The sequence below is a fragment of the Mus caroli genome, chromosome 11 (genome assembly GCF_900094665.2).
Source record: "Mus caroli chromosome 11, CAROLI_EIJ_v1.1, whole genome shotgun sequence".
In the NCBI taxonomy this organism is placed as follows: Eukaryota; Metazoa; Chordata; class Mammalia; order Rodentia; family Muridae; genus Mus; species Mus caroli.
In genome coordinates this window covers 72,504,778-72,521,327 of record NC_034580.1, presented here as the reverse complement: position 1 = coordinate 72,521,327, position 16,550 = coordinate 72,504,778, and the positions used below count along the sequence as shown (strand labels likewise).

At 38.8% G+C, this 16,550-nt stretch overlaps 1 protein-coding gene across 5 annotated transcripts in view; it reads left to right on the top strand.

Annotated features, from left to right (window-relative positions):
- Taok1 (TAO kinase 1) overlaps window positions 1–16,550 on the top strand; it is a 72,464-nt gene that overhangs the window by 11,642 nt on the left and 44,272 nt on the right. For 4 of the 5 annotated variants that reach the window (XM_021178413.2, XM_029483184.1, XM_029483183.1 and 1 more), the window contains one exon: window positions 13,726–13,947. In XM_021178413.2, coding sequence (XP_021034072.1) covers window positions 13,816–13,947 — 132 coding nt within the window. In that variant the 5' untranslated portion in view covers window positions 13,726–13,815. Of the gene's footprint in view, window positions 1–2,013; window positions 2,064–13,725; window positions 13,948–16,550 lie in introns of those variants that run through there. The other variant, XM_029483186.1, reaches the window with a different exon arrangement.

Here is a 16,550-nt window from a genome sequence, read left to right as displayed (position 1 = left end):
AAAAAAAAAAAAAAAAAAAAAAATTGTCCTAGTTTGGGTATTATTGTTGTGAAGGGACACCATGACCATGGCAGCTCTCATAAAGGAAAACATTTAATTGGGGTTGTCTTACAGGTTCAGAGGTTCAGTCCATTATCATGGTGGGAAGCATGGCATTATGTAGGTACCCATGGTGCTGTTGCAGCTGAGACTTTTCCGTCTTGATCTGCAGACAGCAGAAGGAGATTGTGTCTCATACTGGATGTAGTTTGAGTATAGGAGACCTTACAGCCTGCCCTCACACTGACATACTCCCTCCAAAATGGTGTCAGATCTTTTTGGAATTGGAGTTAACACAGTTGAGATCCACTTAATGTGGATGCTAGGAGTTGAACCCTGATCTTCTGGAATACGTGTAGCCAGCACTTTTTTAACTGCTGAGTCATCTCTTCAGCTCAGCTAAGCTTTTTATTTAGATAGTCTTAGTGTTTGTGGGTGTGTCTTTACCTTGAAATATAGTAACAGTATATTTATATTTTATAAGTTAACAAATTAATAAATTATAATAGTAATTGGCAAGTTAGTATATATGTGTGTGTTTATATATAATTTTTTTTTTACTTTTTGTGTGTATGGGTGTTTGTGTATGGGTATTTTGCTTGCATATATGTCTTTGCCAAGTGAGTACTTGGGTACCTACAGAGGTTAAAAAAGGGTTTCTCTCAGATCACCTGGAACTGGAGTTGTAGGTGTTGTAAGCTCTTGTGTGGGAATTGAACCCAGATCTTCTGCAAGAAAACCTGATGCTGTTAATTCCTGAGCCATCTCTGTAGCCCGAATTTTGTTTTCTTGAAACATGATGTCGTTTTGTAGCCTAGGCTGTTCTGGAACTCACTGTGTATATATAGCCCAGACTGATACTGAACTTGTATCAGTGTTCTGTCAGCCTCCCAGGTGCTGGGGACCTGCTTGAGCCATCATACCTGAGTAATTCAAATTCTTTTTTTGTTTGTTTGTTTTTTGTTTTTGTTTTTCGAGACAGGATTTCTCTGTATAGCTCTGGCTGTCCTGGAACTCACTCTGTAGACCAGGCTGGCCTTGAACTCAGAAATCTGACTACCTCTACCTCTGCCTCCCAAGTGGTGGGATTAAAGGCATGTGTCACCACCACCTGGCGCTTGTCAGTTATTCTAAGCCATTACTTTCTAGGTTATGACTAATGTGAACTCAATATATAGTAAGTACAGTACCAGTTAAATGATGGGTGTGGTACACTAGCAAGAGGTAATATTATTAAGGGGAATACTGTTTGCCATAAGGTTTTTGGATTGAATTCTGCCCTTACTGAATTGGAAACAATAGTCTCTATAGTAGGCAAGAGCTCTTCTAGAGCTCCCTTTACTTCTAACTGTGTGTCTCCGAAGATTATTTATGTGGCATTTTTTCTTTTAACAACTCTACCTTTAAATTTGTACTGATTTCACTGTCTAGTCTATTTGCTAATATTGTTATATTTATCTTTCCTAGATTTTAAATTTTGTTAAGTATTAACTACTTTTTCAAAGAGATCCTGGGAAGGGCTAATACTTTTTGCAAATAATTCTGAGAGAGATTTTTATATTGGGAATGTTTGTTACATCTTACATGTAAGTGTATTTATTTGTATTTTTTTGTACACTGTAGAATTAGTAGGGAAAACTTTGGGGGGTTGCTAGGAATTGTTTTTAGTGAATTTGCATACGGCTACTGAAATGCATTCCTGTCTCCTTGTCACCCAGAAAGGAAAAAAACTTATTTTTGAGATAGGATTTCATATATCTCAGGCTAGCCTCGAGTTGTTATGTAGCTGAGTGCTGGGGTTGTCACCATGCCTCCATCTCTGGTATATGGTGCACTGGTCATCAGACCAGGGTTTTGTACATACTAGGTAGTCACTGTACCAACTAGGGTATATCTCTAGTTCCCTTTTATTTACTCTTATTTTCAATTATGACAAGGTTCTGCTATGTTGCTCAGGGTGGTCACAACCTCCTGGGCCCAAGTGATCCTCATGCTTCAGCTTTCAAGTAACTGCAAACTTGCAGGTATGCAATACTGTGAAACTTTTTATTTGGAGCATATTAAGAAAATAACATTTATTTTTGCTTGAGAACATAGATTTAATATTCAAGTATTACGGTATGTTATTTCATAAAATTAATGTGAGTTGCGTGCTAAGTATTAAAAAGATTATGATGTGCTTCTGTGTATTACTATAGACCTTGTATTTTGATTGCTTTTAATCCCTTTATAGTCTTACTTTTTAAAGAACTATATATTTATTTTATGTATATTAGTACACTGCTGGGATTAAACCTGAGCGCTGGGATTAAAGGCGTGCGCCACCACGCCCGTCTTGAGAGTTTAATGTGAAGCGTTACAATTTTCATTCCAAATGCCTATTCTAACTGTATAAAAAGAAGTCCATTGCCTGTATCGATTTTGAGTCTGGTTAATTCTGGTATGTAATGTTTTTATTTATTTGCAAATTTTTAAAGAAAATAATAAAGTTTATTAATTAAAACAAAAAAAGCATATTCTGTAAGCCAGTTGGCTTAATTTATTGTGTACTAAGTACAGGAATCAATTTGTTTAATTTTTTTTGAGATAGCTTATAATTTATGATTTTTATGGCATTTGCTAGGAAAACACAAAATAGGTTAGTGGTCTGTAAATGAATTATCTTTAATATAAATATTAGCAGTGGATTAATCTAGTGGCTGTATTTCTTTACCTTATGCTAGTCCTCAATAAGTCTACAGAGAAACCAAGATATATTTAAAACTATACCTCAATAGCTGAGCAGTTAAATGATCTTTAACCTCCTTTGTTATTCTGGGTATCTCCCAGCCTTATCTGCCATGATACTTGCATATTATTGATCTGGCTCTCTGGGCTTCAGGCTTCAGTGTTTCCGTGATTTCTTTCTGGACCCCATCCCCATGGCTCCCATTCCTCCACCCTCCGGGCTGATCTGCACCCCCCTTTCCCTTTCTCCTCCCTCTGGTTGGCAGACATCCTGCCCTAGTCTCTATTTTGCCCAGCCATTGGGTGATAAGCATTTACTGACAAGGCAGAGAATAAATGGTAAGAATTGTTTACACACACTTGAGACAGGAGATTCTTGGTATATAAGCGTTACAATGTTGTACCTAGATTGAAACAAGATTTGAGGGCAGAGAGATCAGCATTTGAATAACACAAGGGTAAACTTTGTACATTGCACAAAAACATATTTATAATGGTCCTTTAACCATTAAAATTTTTGCATTTATTTATTTATTTGTCTCTGTGTGTGCATGCACATGCGAGTGCAATTGTGCCGCACATAGGGAGGTCATGGGACAACTTGGGGCAGCTGTGGCTCTCTCCTTCTACCATGTGGGTCCCATGGGTTGAGCTCAGGTCGCCAGTCTTGGCAGAAAAGTGCCTTTACCAGCTGAAACATCCAGCCTCTTTTTGTTTGTTTTGTTTTGTTCTGAATGCTATGATCTCTGTACTGCTATCTGTGGTTATCAAAATAGGCTAATTTAAGATATATCTGTATTTGTAACATAGGGTTTTAAAATGTGCTGTTTACTAAATACTATAGGAGGATACAGACCTGATATATAGCCTCTTAAGTTGAGTAGTTGAATATGATAGAGTTGTAGTAATAAATACATACAATGCAAGGTTTTTCAACCTTACATCAATCACCATTTTGAAAAGGGCAGGTTGTATAATAGAGCTTTTTTTTCCTTTCCCTCAAGCCCTGCTCATCTGGGCATCAGGTTTCATTCTAGATGGTTGTGAGCCACCATGTGGTTGCTGGGAATTGAACTCAGGACCTCTAGAAGAAGAGTAGTCAGTGCTCTTAACTGCTGAGCCCCATTAGAGCATATAGCATCTCTGAATTCCTCTCATCTTGTTAGTGACAAGCCCTTGTCTTCTAGTTGTGACAGTAAAATCTGTCTCCAAATGTTTCCAGTTCTTATCTGGGGATCAAAATCACCACTGAGAAACATGTTGGTATAGTAGATGTTGAAGTGCTAAGTAGAACGAATATGCAAAGAACTATTGTAGTTAAGGCATGTCCAGGAAGAATGATTCCTGAGGGAGTGAGATTCCTCCCTCTTCCTCCAAGGCTGACTTGAAATTTCTTTTCTGCTTAAGACTCCCAAATGAAGAGGCATACAGGCATACACTACCACTCCCAACTCTGATACTGAGCTATATCCCCAACTCTATTTCTCTTTTAGAAAATTAAATTTATAATTTTGTTTTTGTATGTGTGGTATATGTACGTTTGTGGTGTTGTATGTACATGTGTGTGATGTGTGTTCTCAGATGATGGTCAGAGAAAGACTTCAGGCATTGTGTTCTGTCCTTTATTATTCCTTGAAGTTTTTTTTTTTAAGATTTACTTATTTTTATTATATGTAAGTACACTGTAGCTGTCTTCAGACACTCCAGAAGAGGGAGTCATATCTCATTTCGGGTGGTTGTGAGCCACCATGTGGTTGCTGGGATTTGAACTCTGGACCTTCGGAAGAGCAGTCGGGTGCTCTTACCCGCTGAGCCATCTCACCAGCCCCGATTATAACATTCTTAAGAGACTACTTTTTACTTCCATGAAAGTTTATTCTCAGAGTGGAACATTTGAGGATGATGGTGCAAATAGTATGCTTGCTGAGCCAGGTTTATAGTCAGGTGAGAATGTTGGCTGATTGGTAAGAAAGGTGCTGACATCAAAGTTAAAGGATTGGGATAAAAGTCGTTGGTGTTGGATGCAATCTATTTCTGGGTCAACCTGTACTTGTTGATAGTCACTTTCAATTCTTTTTTTTTCGAGACAGGGTTTCTCTGTATAGCCCAGGCTGTCTTGGAACTCTCTGTAGACTAGGCTGGCTTCGAACTCAGAAAATTGCCTGCCTTTGCCTCCCAAGTGCTGGGATTAAAGGCGTGGGCCACCACTGCCCAGTCCCTCAATTTTTCTGTTACTTTACATGTTTTTATAAGCCTGTGCAATGGCATAGTGAAGAAATTTGTTGCCATGGTTGATCTTCATTCATTCTTCTTTCTTTCTCTCTTTCTCTTTTTTAAAAATAACATTTATTTAATGTATGAGTGTTCTGCTGCCTATATACATCTACAGGCCAGATGAGGGCATCAGATCCCCTTATAGATGGTTGTGAGCTACCATGTGGTTGCTGGAAATTGAACACAGAACCTCTGGAAGAGCAGCCAGTGTTCTTTACTGCTGAGCCATCTCTCTAGCCCTTGCTTAGTTTTTTAAAGATTATCTTTGATAGCCCCTCCATATTTTTTTTGCATTAAAAAAAAACCCTATAACTGCTCAATACACCACTCTTTTAATACCTTCTCTGCTGGTAATATGGTATCATTATTCTGTGCTCCTTTGCACTTATTTTTAATCCTGTTTTATCTGTTTAAATACTCTTCCATAACTCTGTCCCTAGTGCTCTAATTATTTTGTCCTTGTTCTCTCGGAGTTCTTTTTGGCTCATTTTGGTGTTCTAGTTTAGTACGTAATAAGATGCATTCTTTCTGTGTAATATTTTTGCCTTAGTTTTAGCAGAACAGTTATCATGTATTCCTAATTTAGTGCCTCTCATAGGTCATGTAGTCCTAACAGCTTAGTAGAATCTCATTGAATTTTTAAAGTTTGTTCTTTGAAGCTTTGGATAGCAGCTAGCGGTCATAGATAAATTGACTGTAAACTAGGACGACTATTTATAAAACTACAAAAAGCACAAAGTATAGCACAGCTCTATGAGCCTATGTAAATCTTAGGCTATCCAATTGTGTTAGACTGCAGTAGAGTCAGAGACTTAGAACCAGAAAGGATCATAGAAATAATATTATTCTTAAACATAGTGAAAAAGAATTGCTGAATAGTAGGTCTGTGAACTCCTTGAGATATATGCAATATGTTAAGATTGTGCACAGGAGCAGTTCTTCAGGGTAAGAATTTATCACTTGAATGGATTCTCAAGGTATCTTGACTGAAGAAATACTCTCTTATGAGCTTGCAAAAAGTGACACATTAAACACTTGAGGCTCAAAGATTGTTTAGACAGGATATATGGCTGGCTTGGTCGTTGTTATTCATAGTAATGATCCTGACCAAACAGGAAACTTATAGGTAGATAAGCTGTGCTGTGCTTAACAAATGGGAAATGAAGAATATGGAAGAGGTGCTGAAGAGATGCACTGGTTGCTCTTCTGAAGATCTGGGTTTAGTTCCTAGCACTCATAGGACAGCTTACAGCCATCTGAAACTCTAGTTCCAGGGGATCTCACCCACTTTTTTGACCTGTGGTGGGCACACCAGTCACACACACGGTGCACATACTTACATGTAGGCAAAATACTGATACCCAAGATAAAAATAAACCTTAAATTTTTAAAAAGAAGCATCTGAAACAGAAAATATTTCTGTCTCTAATTAAAATGAACTTTTAAGAATTTACCATTTGGGCTGGGGAGATACATCAATGGTAAAGTGCTTGTTGCTCTTTGAGAGGACCTGAATTTGATTCTCAGGACATACAGCAGGAAGTTTATAGAGGAGATCTAATGCTCTCTTCTGTCCTCTCTAGGTCCCTGACATATACACATATTTATAAATTAAACAAAGAACCATTTAGGGGCTGGGGCTATAGCCCAGTTGATAAAGTGCTTGCTTAGCTCTTCAACATTTAATAAAGAAGGTGTGGTGGGACATGTAATTCTAGCACTCAAGAGATAGAGACAGGGGATCAACAGTTCAAGGTCATTCTTGGCTGTATGGGGAATTTGCGGTCAGTGTGGACTAGAGCCCTTGTTTAAGAAAGAGAAGGGGGTGGGGGTGGAGAGATGGCTCAGTGGTTAAATAAATAAATAAATCTTAAAAGAGGAGGGATCATTAGGTTTAGAGCTATCATTCTCTGTCTATCTGTTCATCCATCCATATATCTCTCCATCTCTCTATGCTTAACATGCTTGAGGCTTTGTCTTTAATTTGTGTGTGTGTGTGTGTGTGTGTGTATACACTCATAAATATGGCTAGTTGATTGTGGTGTTGGGGATGGAATTAGGGCTTTGCATTTGTTTGCATTTGTTTAGCATTATTCACTACTACATTCCCAATTTCCAAGTTAAATATTTACATTTAGTTCATTCAGAGTTTTGTACTGCCAAAGCATGGGTGGGGGTTGGGGAGGTGGGATGTAATTGATTTTTCAAGACAGGGTTTCTCTGTTTAACAGTCCTGGCTGTCCTAGCTTTGTAGACCAGTCTGGCCTAGAATTCACAAGAAATCTGCCTACCTCTGCCTCCCAAGTGCTGAGATTAAGGGTGTGTACCACCATGCTTGCCTTCAGAGCATTTTCTAACCAGAGATTCAACATCAAGGCAAAGATGCTTCCATATTTTTGTTTTCTTTCCCTGATAGTCACTCACCTTTCATTCTGTCTTATTTGTCAGTTTGTATATTGTGTCAATTTGTCTTTATTTTTTCCTCTAATTTTAATGTGTATGGGTGTTTTGCCCTCATATATCCCTATATGTGGTCTGTGAACCACATGTGTGTTCTGTGTCTGAGGAGGCCAGAAGAAGGCATCAGATCATCTGGAACTGGAGTTACAGATAGTTGTGAGTCACCATGTGGGTGCTGAAAGTTAACCTGGGTTCTTTTGAAGAGCAATCAGTGCTCTTAACCACTGAGCGAATCACTGAGTGATCTCTCCAGCCCTTCCTTCCTTCCTTTCTTTCTTTCTTTTTCTTTCTTTCTTTCTTTCTTTCTTTCTTTCTTTCTTTCTTTCTTTCTTTCTTTCTTTCTTTCTTTCTTTTTTAAAAGAGAGTTTCTCTGTGTAGCCCTGTCTGTTTTGGAACTCACTTTGTAGACTAGGCCCACTTTGAACTCAGAGATCCACCTGCCTCTGTTACCTGAGTGGTGGGACTAAAGGTGTGCACCACCACTGCCTAGCTAGCCCCTTGTTTTGTTTAAGATGAGGGTCTCATGAAATTCACTGTCCTCAAACTTGCTTACGTAAAACTAGTCCTCCTAGTTCCCTCCTACTCCCAAATGCTGGAATTACAGGTGTTCATCATCATGCTTGACTTGGATTTTTCTATTCTGGATATTTCATTAAGTGGAATCATAAAATATATAACCTCTTGTATATGGCACTTTTTTTGTAGCATGTATCACTGCTATACCTTTTTATGTCTATTGATCTGTTGACAAGTTAAGCTGTTTTTGTTTGTTTGTTTGATTAATTGATTTGGTTTTGAGACAGTGTCTCTCTGTATAGTTCTGGCTACCTCATTTGTAGATCAGGGTGGCCTCAAATTTACAGAGATCTGCCTGTCACTGTGTCTGTGCTGGGATCAAAGACATGCACCACCATACAGCTTAGGCTGGTTTGTTTGTTTGTTTATAATCAATTGTAGATTGTAAGTGATGCTGTTGTCCACATGCTTGTTAAATGTATACCTATTTTCAGGCCTTTTTGAGTATATATCTTAGAAGTTGTTTTTATAGCCATCCTAGTGAGTATAAAGTTGTACTTCTTGTAGGTTTGATTTCATTTCTCTAGTGATTAAAAATGCTGACCATTTTTGTATGCTTTCAGTTATTTGCATAATACACACATATTTAAGATAGAGTTTCTTACATATGTTAAAATGGCTTGACTTGAAATCAAAATCCTCCTGCCTCAGCCTCTAGAGTACTGGCATCACAAATATTTTCTAACATACTTAGCTATAAAATATTTTTTTATATAGCTCAGGTAGGCCTCAAACTTACTTGAACATTGTGATTCTCCTCCTACTGTGTCCCATGCTGCCTTCATCTCCCCCATTGTGGCATTATGGCCTCCACTCCCAGTTTTGTGCTGAGGATTGAACCCAAGACTTTGCATTCTAGGCAGATACTCCTAACTGACCTTTATCCCCAGTCCTCTAGTTTGGGTTTTTTCTTTAGATATGTCAGTATTACCCTTTGACTTGGTGTTAAAAGATGACCAGTTTTCTCCATTAAATAGAAAAGGACAATTAGTCCTTTGGGACGTGGTTGAGAGGGTTAATACTTGTATGTTTCAAGTTCCATCTCTAGTTCTGCCAAAAAAATAAAAATAGTGGACAGTTGATGAAATTACAGGTATTTACTTGATTTCAAATGGCTTGTATAAAAAATATGTAGCATGCAAACAAATGTACTAGATAGTTTTGTGTCAGCTTGACCAACTAGAATTATCTGGAAGGAGGGAATCCTTAATTTAGAAAATGCCTCCATAAGATCCAGCAGTAGGGCATTTTCTTAATTAGTGATAGATGGAGGGGGGTGGGTAGCCTATTGTAAGGCCTGGGTTCTGAGCAAGTGATGGTGGCACATGCCTTTAATCCCAGAACTTTGTGCATTCTAGGCATATACTCCCAACTGATCTGTTCTAGGAACGCCAGGGCTATTGTAGAGAGAAACCCTGCCTTGTAGGGAGATGGGGGAGTGGGCATAAGAAAAAGAAAGAAACAAGAGTTGGGACTCTACTGGGCAGTGGTGGCACATACCTTTAATCCCAGCACTTGGGAGGCAGAGGCAGATGGATTTCTGAGTTTGAGGCCAGACTGGTCTACAGGACAGCCAGGGCTACACAGAGAAACTCTGTCTTGAAAGACATTAAAAAAAAAAAAAAAATCCTTCACACTCACAGCAATCATTGACCTAATAATCTTTTGTTGTTTAAATTTTGCCCACAGTTATTCAAAGATTGTGGATTTTGTTTTGTTTTTGACACAGGGTTTTGTGGATCTGGCAAGCCCAGAGCTAACTTTGTAGACCAGGCTTGCCTGTGCTTCCTGAGTGCCAGCATCAAAGGTGTGTGCCACCACTATTGGCTTATTGTCAGATTAAAAACAAACAAACTGGGCTGGAGAGATGGCTCATCGGTTAAGAGCACTGACTGCTCTTCCACAGGTCCTGAGTTCAATTCCCAGCAACCACATGGTGGCTCACAACCATCTGTAATGGGATCTGATGGCCCTTTCTGGTGTGTCTGAAGACAGCTACAGTGTGCTCATATAAATAAAATAAAAAAACAAAAAAACAAAAAAAAGCAAACAAACTTTGTGTTTGTGTATGTATGTGTGTATTTATGTGTACCTGCCTTAGCATAAGTACATGTACTTGTGCTTGTAGATGCCTGACAAAGCCAGATAAGCATCTTTTCCCTTGGAGCTTAAGTTATAGGCAGTTGTGAGGCACTTGATGTGATTGCTGGAAACTGAACTTTGGTCTTTTGAAAGAGCAGCAAGTGTTCTTAACTGCTGAGCCATCTCTTAGCTGCACCCCCCCCCCCAAGAAGCCACCAATGCTATGATTGTCTAAGTAGTCTCCTAGTGGTAGTTAGTGTGTATAAAGAAAATCATGTTTATTACATTGTCAGTGTTCTGAGTATTTAAGCCCAGTTCTCTTTAGATAGGTATGGTGGCACATATCTGTAATTCTAACACTGGGGAAGCTGAGGTAAGAGACCCAGACAGAATCTCAGAGAGTTCAAGGCCAGCCTGAGCTACACAACCAAATGCTGATAGTACTGATATGATAGTTAATGTATATAACTCTTTAACAATAGTGATATTTATATCAATATAGGATTTTATACTTTCACAGTGTTTCTCTCATATCTATCTATCTATGCAAAAAGGAAAGGGAAGGACATGACTGCTCCTAGGTATGTTGAAGGAGAGAGTTTATTATAGGTATGTGTAAGAGCATAGCCAGAAGCAGTCATATTTGGGAGTCCAGAGTGGTCATGACCCTGAACCGAATGGAGAGATGGGAAGAGGGAGGAAAAAGAGAAGAGGGATCCAAATATAACAGCCAAAGTGGGTATGCAGGAATGTGGAAGCCAGAGGAGACTGTCAGGTGTCTTCTTCAGGTGTCTTTATACTTTGAGGCAAGACTATCTTGGAGCTTCCTTTTTAGACTGCTAGCCAGTAAGCCTCAGTAACCTTGTTTCAAGTCCTCCCAGTGCTGTAGAGCAGGGGAATTTCTGAATTCAAGGCCAGCCAGAGTGAGTTCCTGGACAGGCTTACAAAAACAACAACAAAAAAATGTCTCAAAAAACCAAAAAAGTCCAGGTGGTGGTGGCGCATGCCTTTAATCCCAGCACTTGAGAGGCAGAGGCAGGTGGATTTCTGAGTGCGAGGCCAGCCTGGTCTACAAAGTGAGTTCCAGGGCAGCCAGGGCTACACAGAGGAACCCTGTCTTGAAAAACCAAACAAAAACAAAAACCAAAAAAGACAAAGTATCATATAGTCCAGGCTGGCTTCAATGTTCACTCCTTCTGGATCATCCTGCCTCTAGTTCTTGAGTTACTGGTAAAATTACAGGTATGTGTACCTGGCTATATTCTTATTGTTCAATTTTTCATGAAATAATCAAAGTTAGCATTAAGTAATGGTATTTTATTTTATTTTTTAAAAAGATTTATTTATTATGTGTACAGCACTCTGCCTACATGTACATCTGCAGGCCAGAAAAGGGCACCAGATCTCATTGTAAATGGTTGTGAGCCATCATGAGGTTGCTGGGAATTGAACTCAGGACACCAGTGCTCTTAACCTATTTTAAACCAGATTAAGTTTGTACTATTAAATGTGAAGAACTTTACCATTGTAATTTTCAAATGTAAGAAGGCAAAAGAGAATGGAAAAAGAAAAAGAAAAGAAGACTATGTTTTGTGTGTGTATAAATAATATGTAAACATACAGCACCATTTTCTAGCTCTTGCATAGCATGTTAAAAGTTTGAGATTAGCCGGGCGTGGTGGTGCACGCCTTTAATCCCAGCACTCCGGAGGCAGAGGCAGGCGGATTTCTGAGTTGGAGGCCAGCCTGGTCTACAAAGTGAGTTCCAGGACAGCCAAGGCTACACAGAGAAACCCTGTCTCGAAAAACCAAAAAAAAAAAAAAAAAAAAAAAGTTTGAGATTTAGCTCAAAACATTTTTCTCCGTAATCTGTCCTGGAAGGTTGGAGTATAAAGAATAAGTTTTGATATAGATTTATAGGGATATTGGTAAAAATGAAAGGAGGGAAGCAGAGAGAGAGACAAAGAGAAAGGAGGGAGAGAGGAAGACATTGAACATACATGTAAGGATTCAGATGATAACAGCTATATTTTAATGTATTAATCAGATGAATTAAGTTTATGAGAAACCAGTTGTCTATGTTAAACTTAGACTTTCTTCTGCATGTTCTTTTTAAATTTTAGTTTGTAGGAAAGATAAGAGATCGATACACAAATCAGTCTAACATGTGCTTGCTGTGACACATGTGAAGGTCAGAGGTCAACTTTTGAGAGTTGCTTCTTCTACCTTGTGTTACATCTTAGAAGCTTCTGTATGTGACTTTCTCTTTTTTTTTTTTTTTTTTTTTTTTTTTTTTTTTGAGACAGGGTTTCTCTTTATAGCCCTGGCTGTCCTGGAACTCCCTCTGTTTACCAGGCTGGCCTCGAACTCAGAAATCCGCCTGCCTCTGCCTCCCGAGTGCTGGGATTAAAGGCGTGCACCACCACACCTGGCTTGTGTGTATTTTCTTGTACATTAACATCAATAATAAAAGAAATTCCTGCTGTAAAAAGATACCTTCCGGTCTGGAGAGATGGCTCAGCGGTTAAGAGCACTGACTGTTCTTCCAGAGGTCCTGAGTTCAAATCCCAGCAACCACATGGTGGCTCACAACCATCTGTAATGAGATCGGATGCCCTCTTCTGGTGTGTCTGAGGACAGCTACAGTGTACTTACATATAATAAATAAATAAATCTTAAAAAAAAAAAGAGATAACCTTCCAAATACATTGTGGGCTATTGTAATTGTGTGTGTATATGGGGGGTAGGGGTATTAAATTTTGTTACTCTTTAAATTATGTGTATATATATGTGTGGGGTGGTGGATGTGTGTCTGCAGCTGTGTATATACACAAATCAGAAGAGGATATCAAGTCTCCAAAGATAAAATTATGGCATTTGTAAGTTGCCCAGTCGTTGGTGCTAGGAATCAATGCAGGTCCTCTAGAAGAACAGTATATGTACTTAACTAATGAGCAATCTCTTCAGTACTTTGTTTTGTTTATTAAGAATATACCTCAGGGGAATTGGAGAGGTGGCTCAGTGGTTAAGAGCACTGACTGTTCAGTTCCCAGCACCAATAGGCCAGCTTTGCAACTGTAACTCTAGTTTCAGGGGATCCAGCATCCTCACACATACATGCATATAGGCAAAACACCAGTACATACAAAATAAAAATAAGTTTAAAAAAAAAAAAAAAAAAGAAGACATCTCAGTATGTGGTCATGGCTGGTCTGGAATGCACAAAAGATCTGTCTGCCACTGCTTCCTAAGTGTTGGGTTATCATGTATTCTTTTAATAGTCTGTTGATTGTCTCTTCTGCTTGCTTTGTGACAGTTGGATAAGTTAAGCAGTAGAAAGCTTCCTAAGTTTTAAAAAGTGTGGCTAACATTTAAATGATTGGAGTTGTAGAAGGCTTTGCTTTTAAAGTGCCACAGGGGATTGTGATGAGCTAATGCAATCAAAGATTAGACTGTTTTTAATGTTCTAGACCTGATACAGTTTTGTAGATAACGTCTGCAGATGATCCTTTAATTATTCTTAGCAACTCTTAAATTTTCTTTTTCCCCCCTCTCTTATTTTCCTAGTTTATGCCAGCGTGGCTTCATTCATACAGATGAACCAAGCATTGGGATAGCAGTATAAAATTAGAATCAGACAGCTGACTGCTCAGCAGGATGCCATCAACTAACAGAGCAGGCAGTCTAAAGGACCCAGAAATTGCAGAGCTCTTCTTCAAAGAAGATCCGGAAAAGCTCTTCACAGATCTCAGAGAAATCGGCCATGGGAGCTTTGGAGCAGTATATTTTGTGAGTTAAAGGCTTGATACCAGGGATGTTGGAGTAAAAACTGGTAAAGAGATGAGAAATTTGCTGAGTTGGAAAACAAACCTGATCTTACACTGCTTTTTACACTATATATGTCAAGCATGCATTATGCAAGCAATGACTTTTTGCATCTGACCTCAGTTGGATGTCCTCCAATTCAGTGCCATTTCAAAACTACCTAGAGATACTCCATCTAGGCCCAGTCCTATGGAAATCCTTCCACTTTGAGATGCCAATTGAAAGCTCTAGGTTGTACTTCATTAACTATGGAATTAAGATCCTCCAGCCCATTCCCTGGGTGTAATTAAGTTTTTTTTTGTTTTGTTTTGTTTTTTGTTTTTTTAAAAACATGTTGATTTCTTGTATTTTAGATTTGTTTATTTATTTATTTCATGTATATGAGTACACTGTAGCTGTCTCCAGACACTCCAGAAGAGGGCATCAGATCCCATTACAGATGGTTGTAGTCACCATGTGGTTGCTGGGAATTGAACTCAGGACCTTTCAGAAGAACAGTCAGTGCCCTTAAGCCGTCTCTCCAGCCTCCAATTCTTCCTTTTTAGTCCTTCTTTCTCTCCTCTGTCTCCTTTCTTTTTCCCCTCTCTCCCTCTCTAAAACTTTCATCCTCACCTTTTCCTTACACTGCCCAATCAGACGCTCTAGCCTTTTTTTGACCAGTTAAGGTGGAGAGCAGGTACACACTAAGTCGCCTGAGTCACCTGTGATTGATCCAGTCCTCCAAAGCAGCTCCTCTTGAGAAAGCAGAATTAGCATCAACATCCAAACCGCACCAAGTCCATTCACAATGTTATTCCGCAGACCCTGGAATGACTCTGAGATGCAATCTTCCTTGGAAAACTGTCATTTTAATAGAACAGTCTTTGTCTTGCTGCCTTACTGTAGTTTCCTTACTTTTCCATAGCCTGCTGGCTTAAATCGCCGTCAGAAAGCTTCAGGACCCTCATTCTGTAATACAGAATGCTATTTTAAGGTCAACCATATGACCATTCTTTTGAGTTTTTGTTCTTTGTACACATTAATAATTTGTATGTTTTCTCTCTCCCTTTTCTCAATTGCCAGTTCATTTTATAGACTAAAAGTATCGAACTGTTTGAAGAAAAAGACACAATTTAAAACTTACCTATATTGTTTTCATTTATATCCACTTACTCATTACTCCCACTTCTCATCCTCGAAACTGAAGCTAATACTGAATCTTATAATTTAATACCTTAGTTAAAATACTTCCCATGTTCTGTGGCCACAATTTTTGTTTTTTGAGGTGGGGTAACAAAACTAGCATACATTTCACTTTCCTTCTTTATAATTTTACAAATAGAAATCTTGTTCATACTGGAGATTTTTAGCAACAACAGAGCTGCTGCTTCTTATTTTTGAGACAAGGTCTCTTTATATAGCCCTGGCTGTCCTGGAACTCACTATGTAGTCCAGGCTGACTTTGAACTCACAGAGATCGCTTGCTTCTGCTTTCCGAGTGCTAGGATTAAAAGCGTACCACAGTACCTGGTTACCATACTTTTTCTTAATACAGTTGAGAATATTTTTAAATATTCATTTATTGTTTTTTAAAGTGTGTGCATGTATGCATTTGTGCCTTCATGAGTTTTTGTGTTCAGTGTGCACCCACATGTCCATGCAAGCCAGAAAAGGGCATCAGATCCTCTGAAACTGGAGTTCTACTTGGTTATAAGCCCTCTGATGTGGGTGCTAGGAACCAAACCAGTTTTTTATGAGAGTAATCAGAACTCTTATCCAATGATTTGTCTCTCCAGCCCCCAGGATATAATTTTCATTATCACATTTTTTCTTTTTCTGTCTCGTTGTGTGTGTGTGTGTGAATGTGTGTGTGCAGTTTTTAATTGTGTTGACAAGGATGTCCATCAGCATGTTGAGTCATTTAGATCATCTATGTCATTTGTCTAAGAGTTTACCCAGAGCTCACTGTTACGGCTATCTTTTTTTTTTTTAAAGATTTATTTATTTATTATTATATGTAAGTACACTGTAGATGTCTTCAGACACTCCAGAAGAGGGCACCAGATCTTGTTACAGATGGTTATGAGCCACCATGTGGTTGCTGGGATTTGAACTCTGGACCTTTGGAAGAGCATTCGGGTGCTCTTACCCACAGAACCATCTCACCAGCCCCCTGTTACGGCTATCTTATTAACCAGCATACTGTTGTGATCCTTTGTCCTTTCAGAGTTGAAATTATAGGCTGGCCATTAAATCTACTCAGTATTTTCGTTGGTTTTGTAGGGATCCATACTCTGCTCCTCTCTCCACTCCTTATACTGTCTTGTGTTGTAGGTGTTATAACCAGTAAGCTGTCTCCCCAGCCCTTATTGGTACTTTGTTGTTGAGACAGGTTTTCTTCATGAAGCCCTGGCCACCCTGGAAATTCAGTATAGATCAGGCTGGGCTTGAACTCCTACAGATCTGCCTCCTTCTATCTTTCAGATGCTAAGATTAAAAGCATATAGCACCATGCCTGGCTTATTTTCATATTTTTTCCTCAAAGGAAAAAATTTTCTCTTTGGCATATCAGGATTGCTGTTATCTTA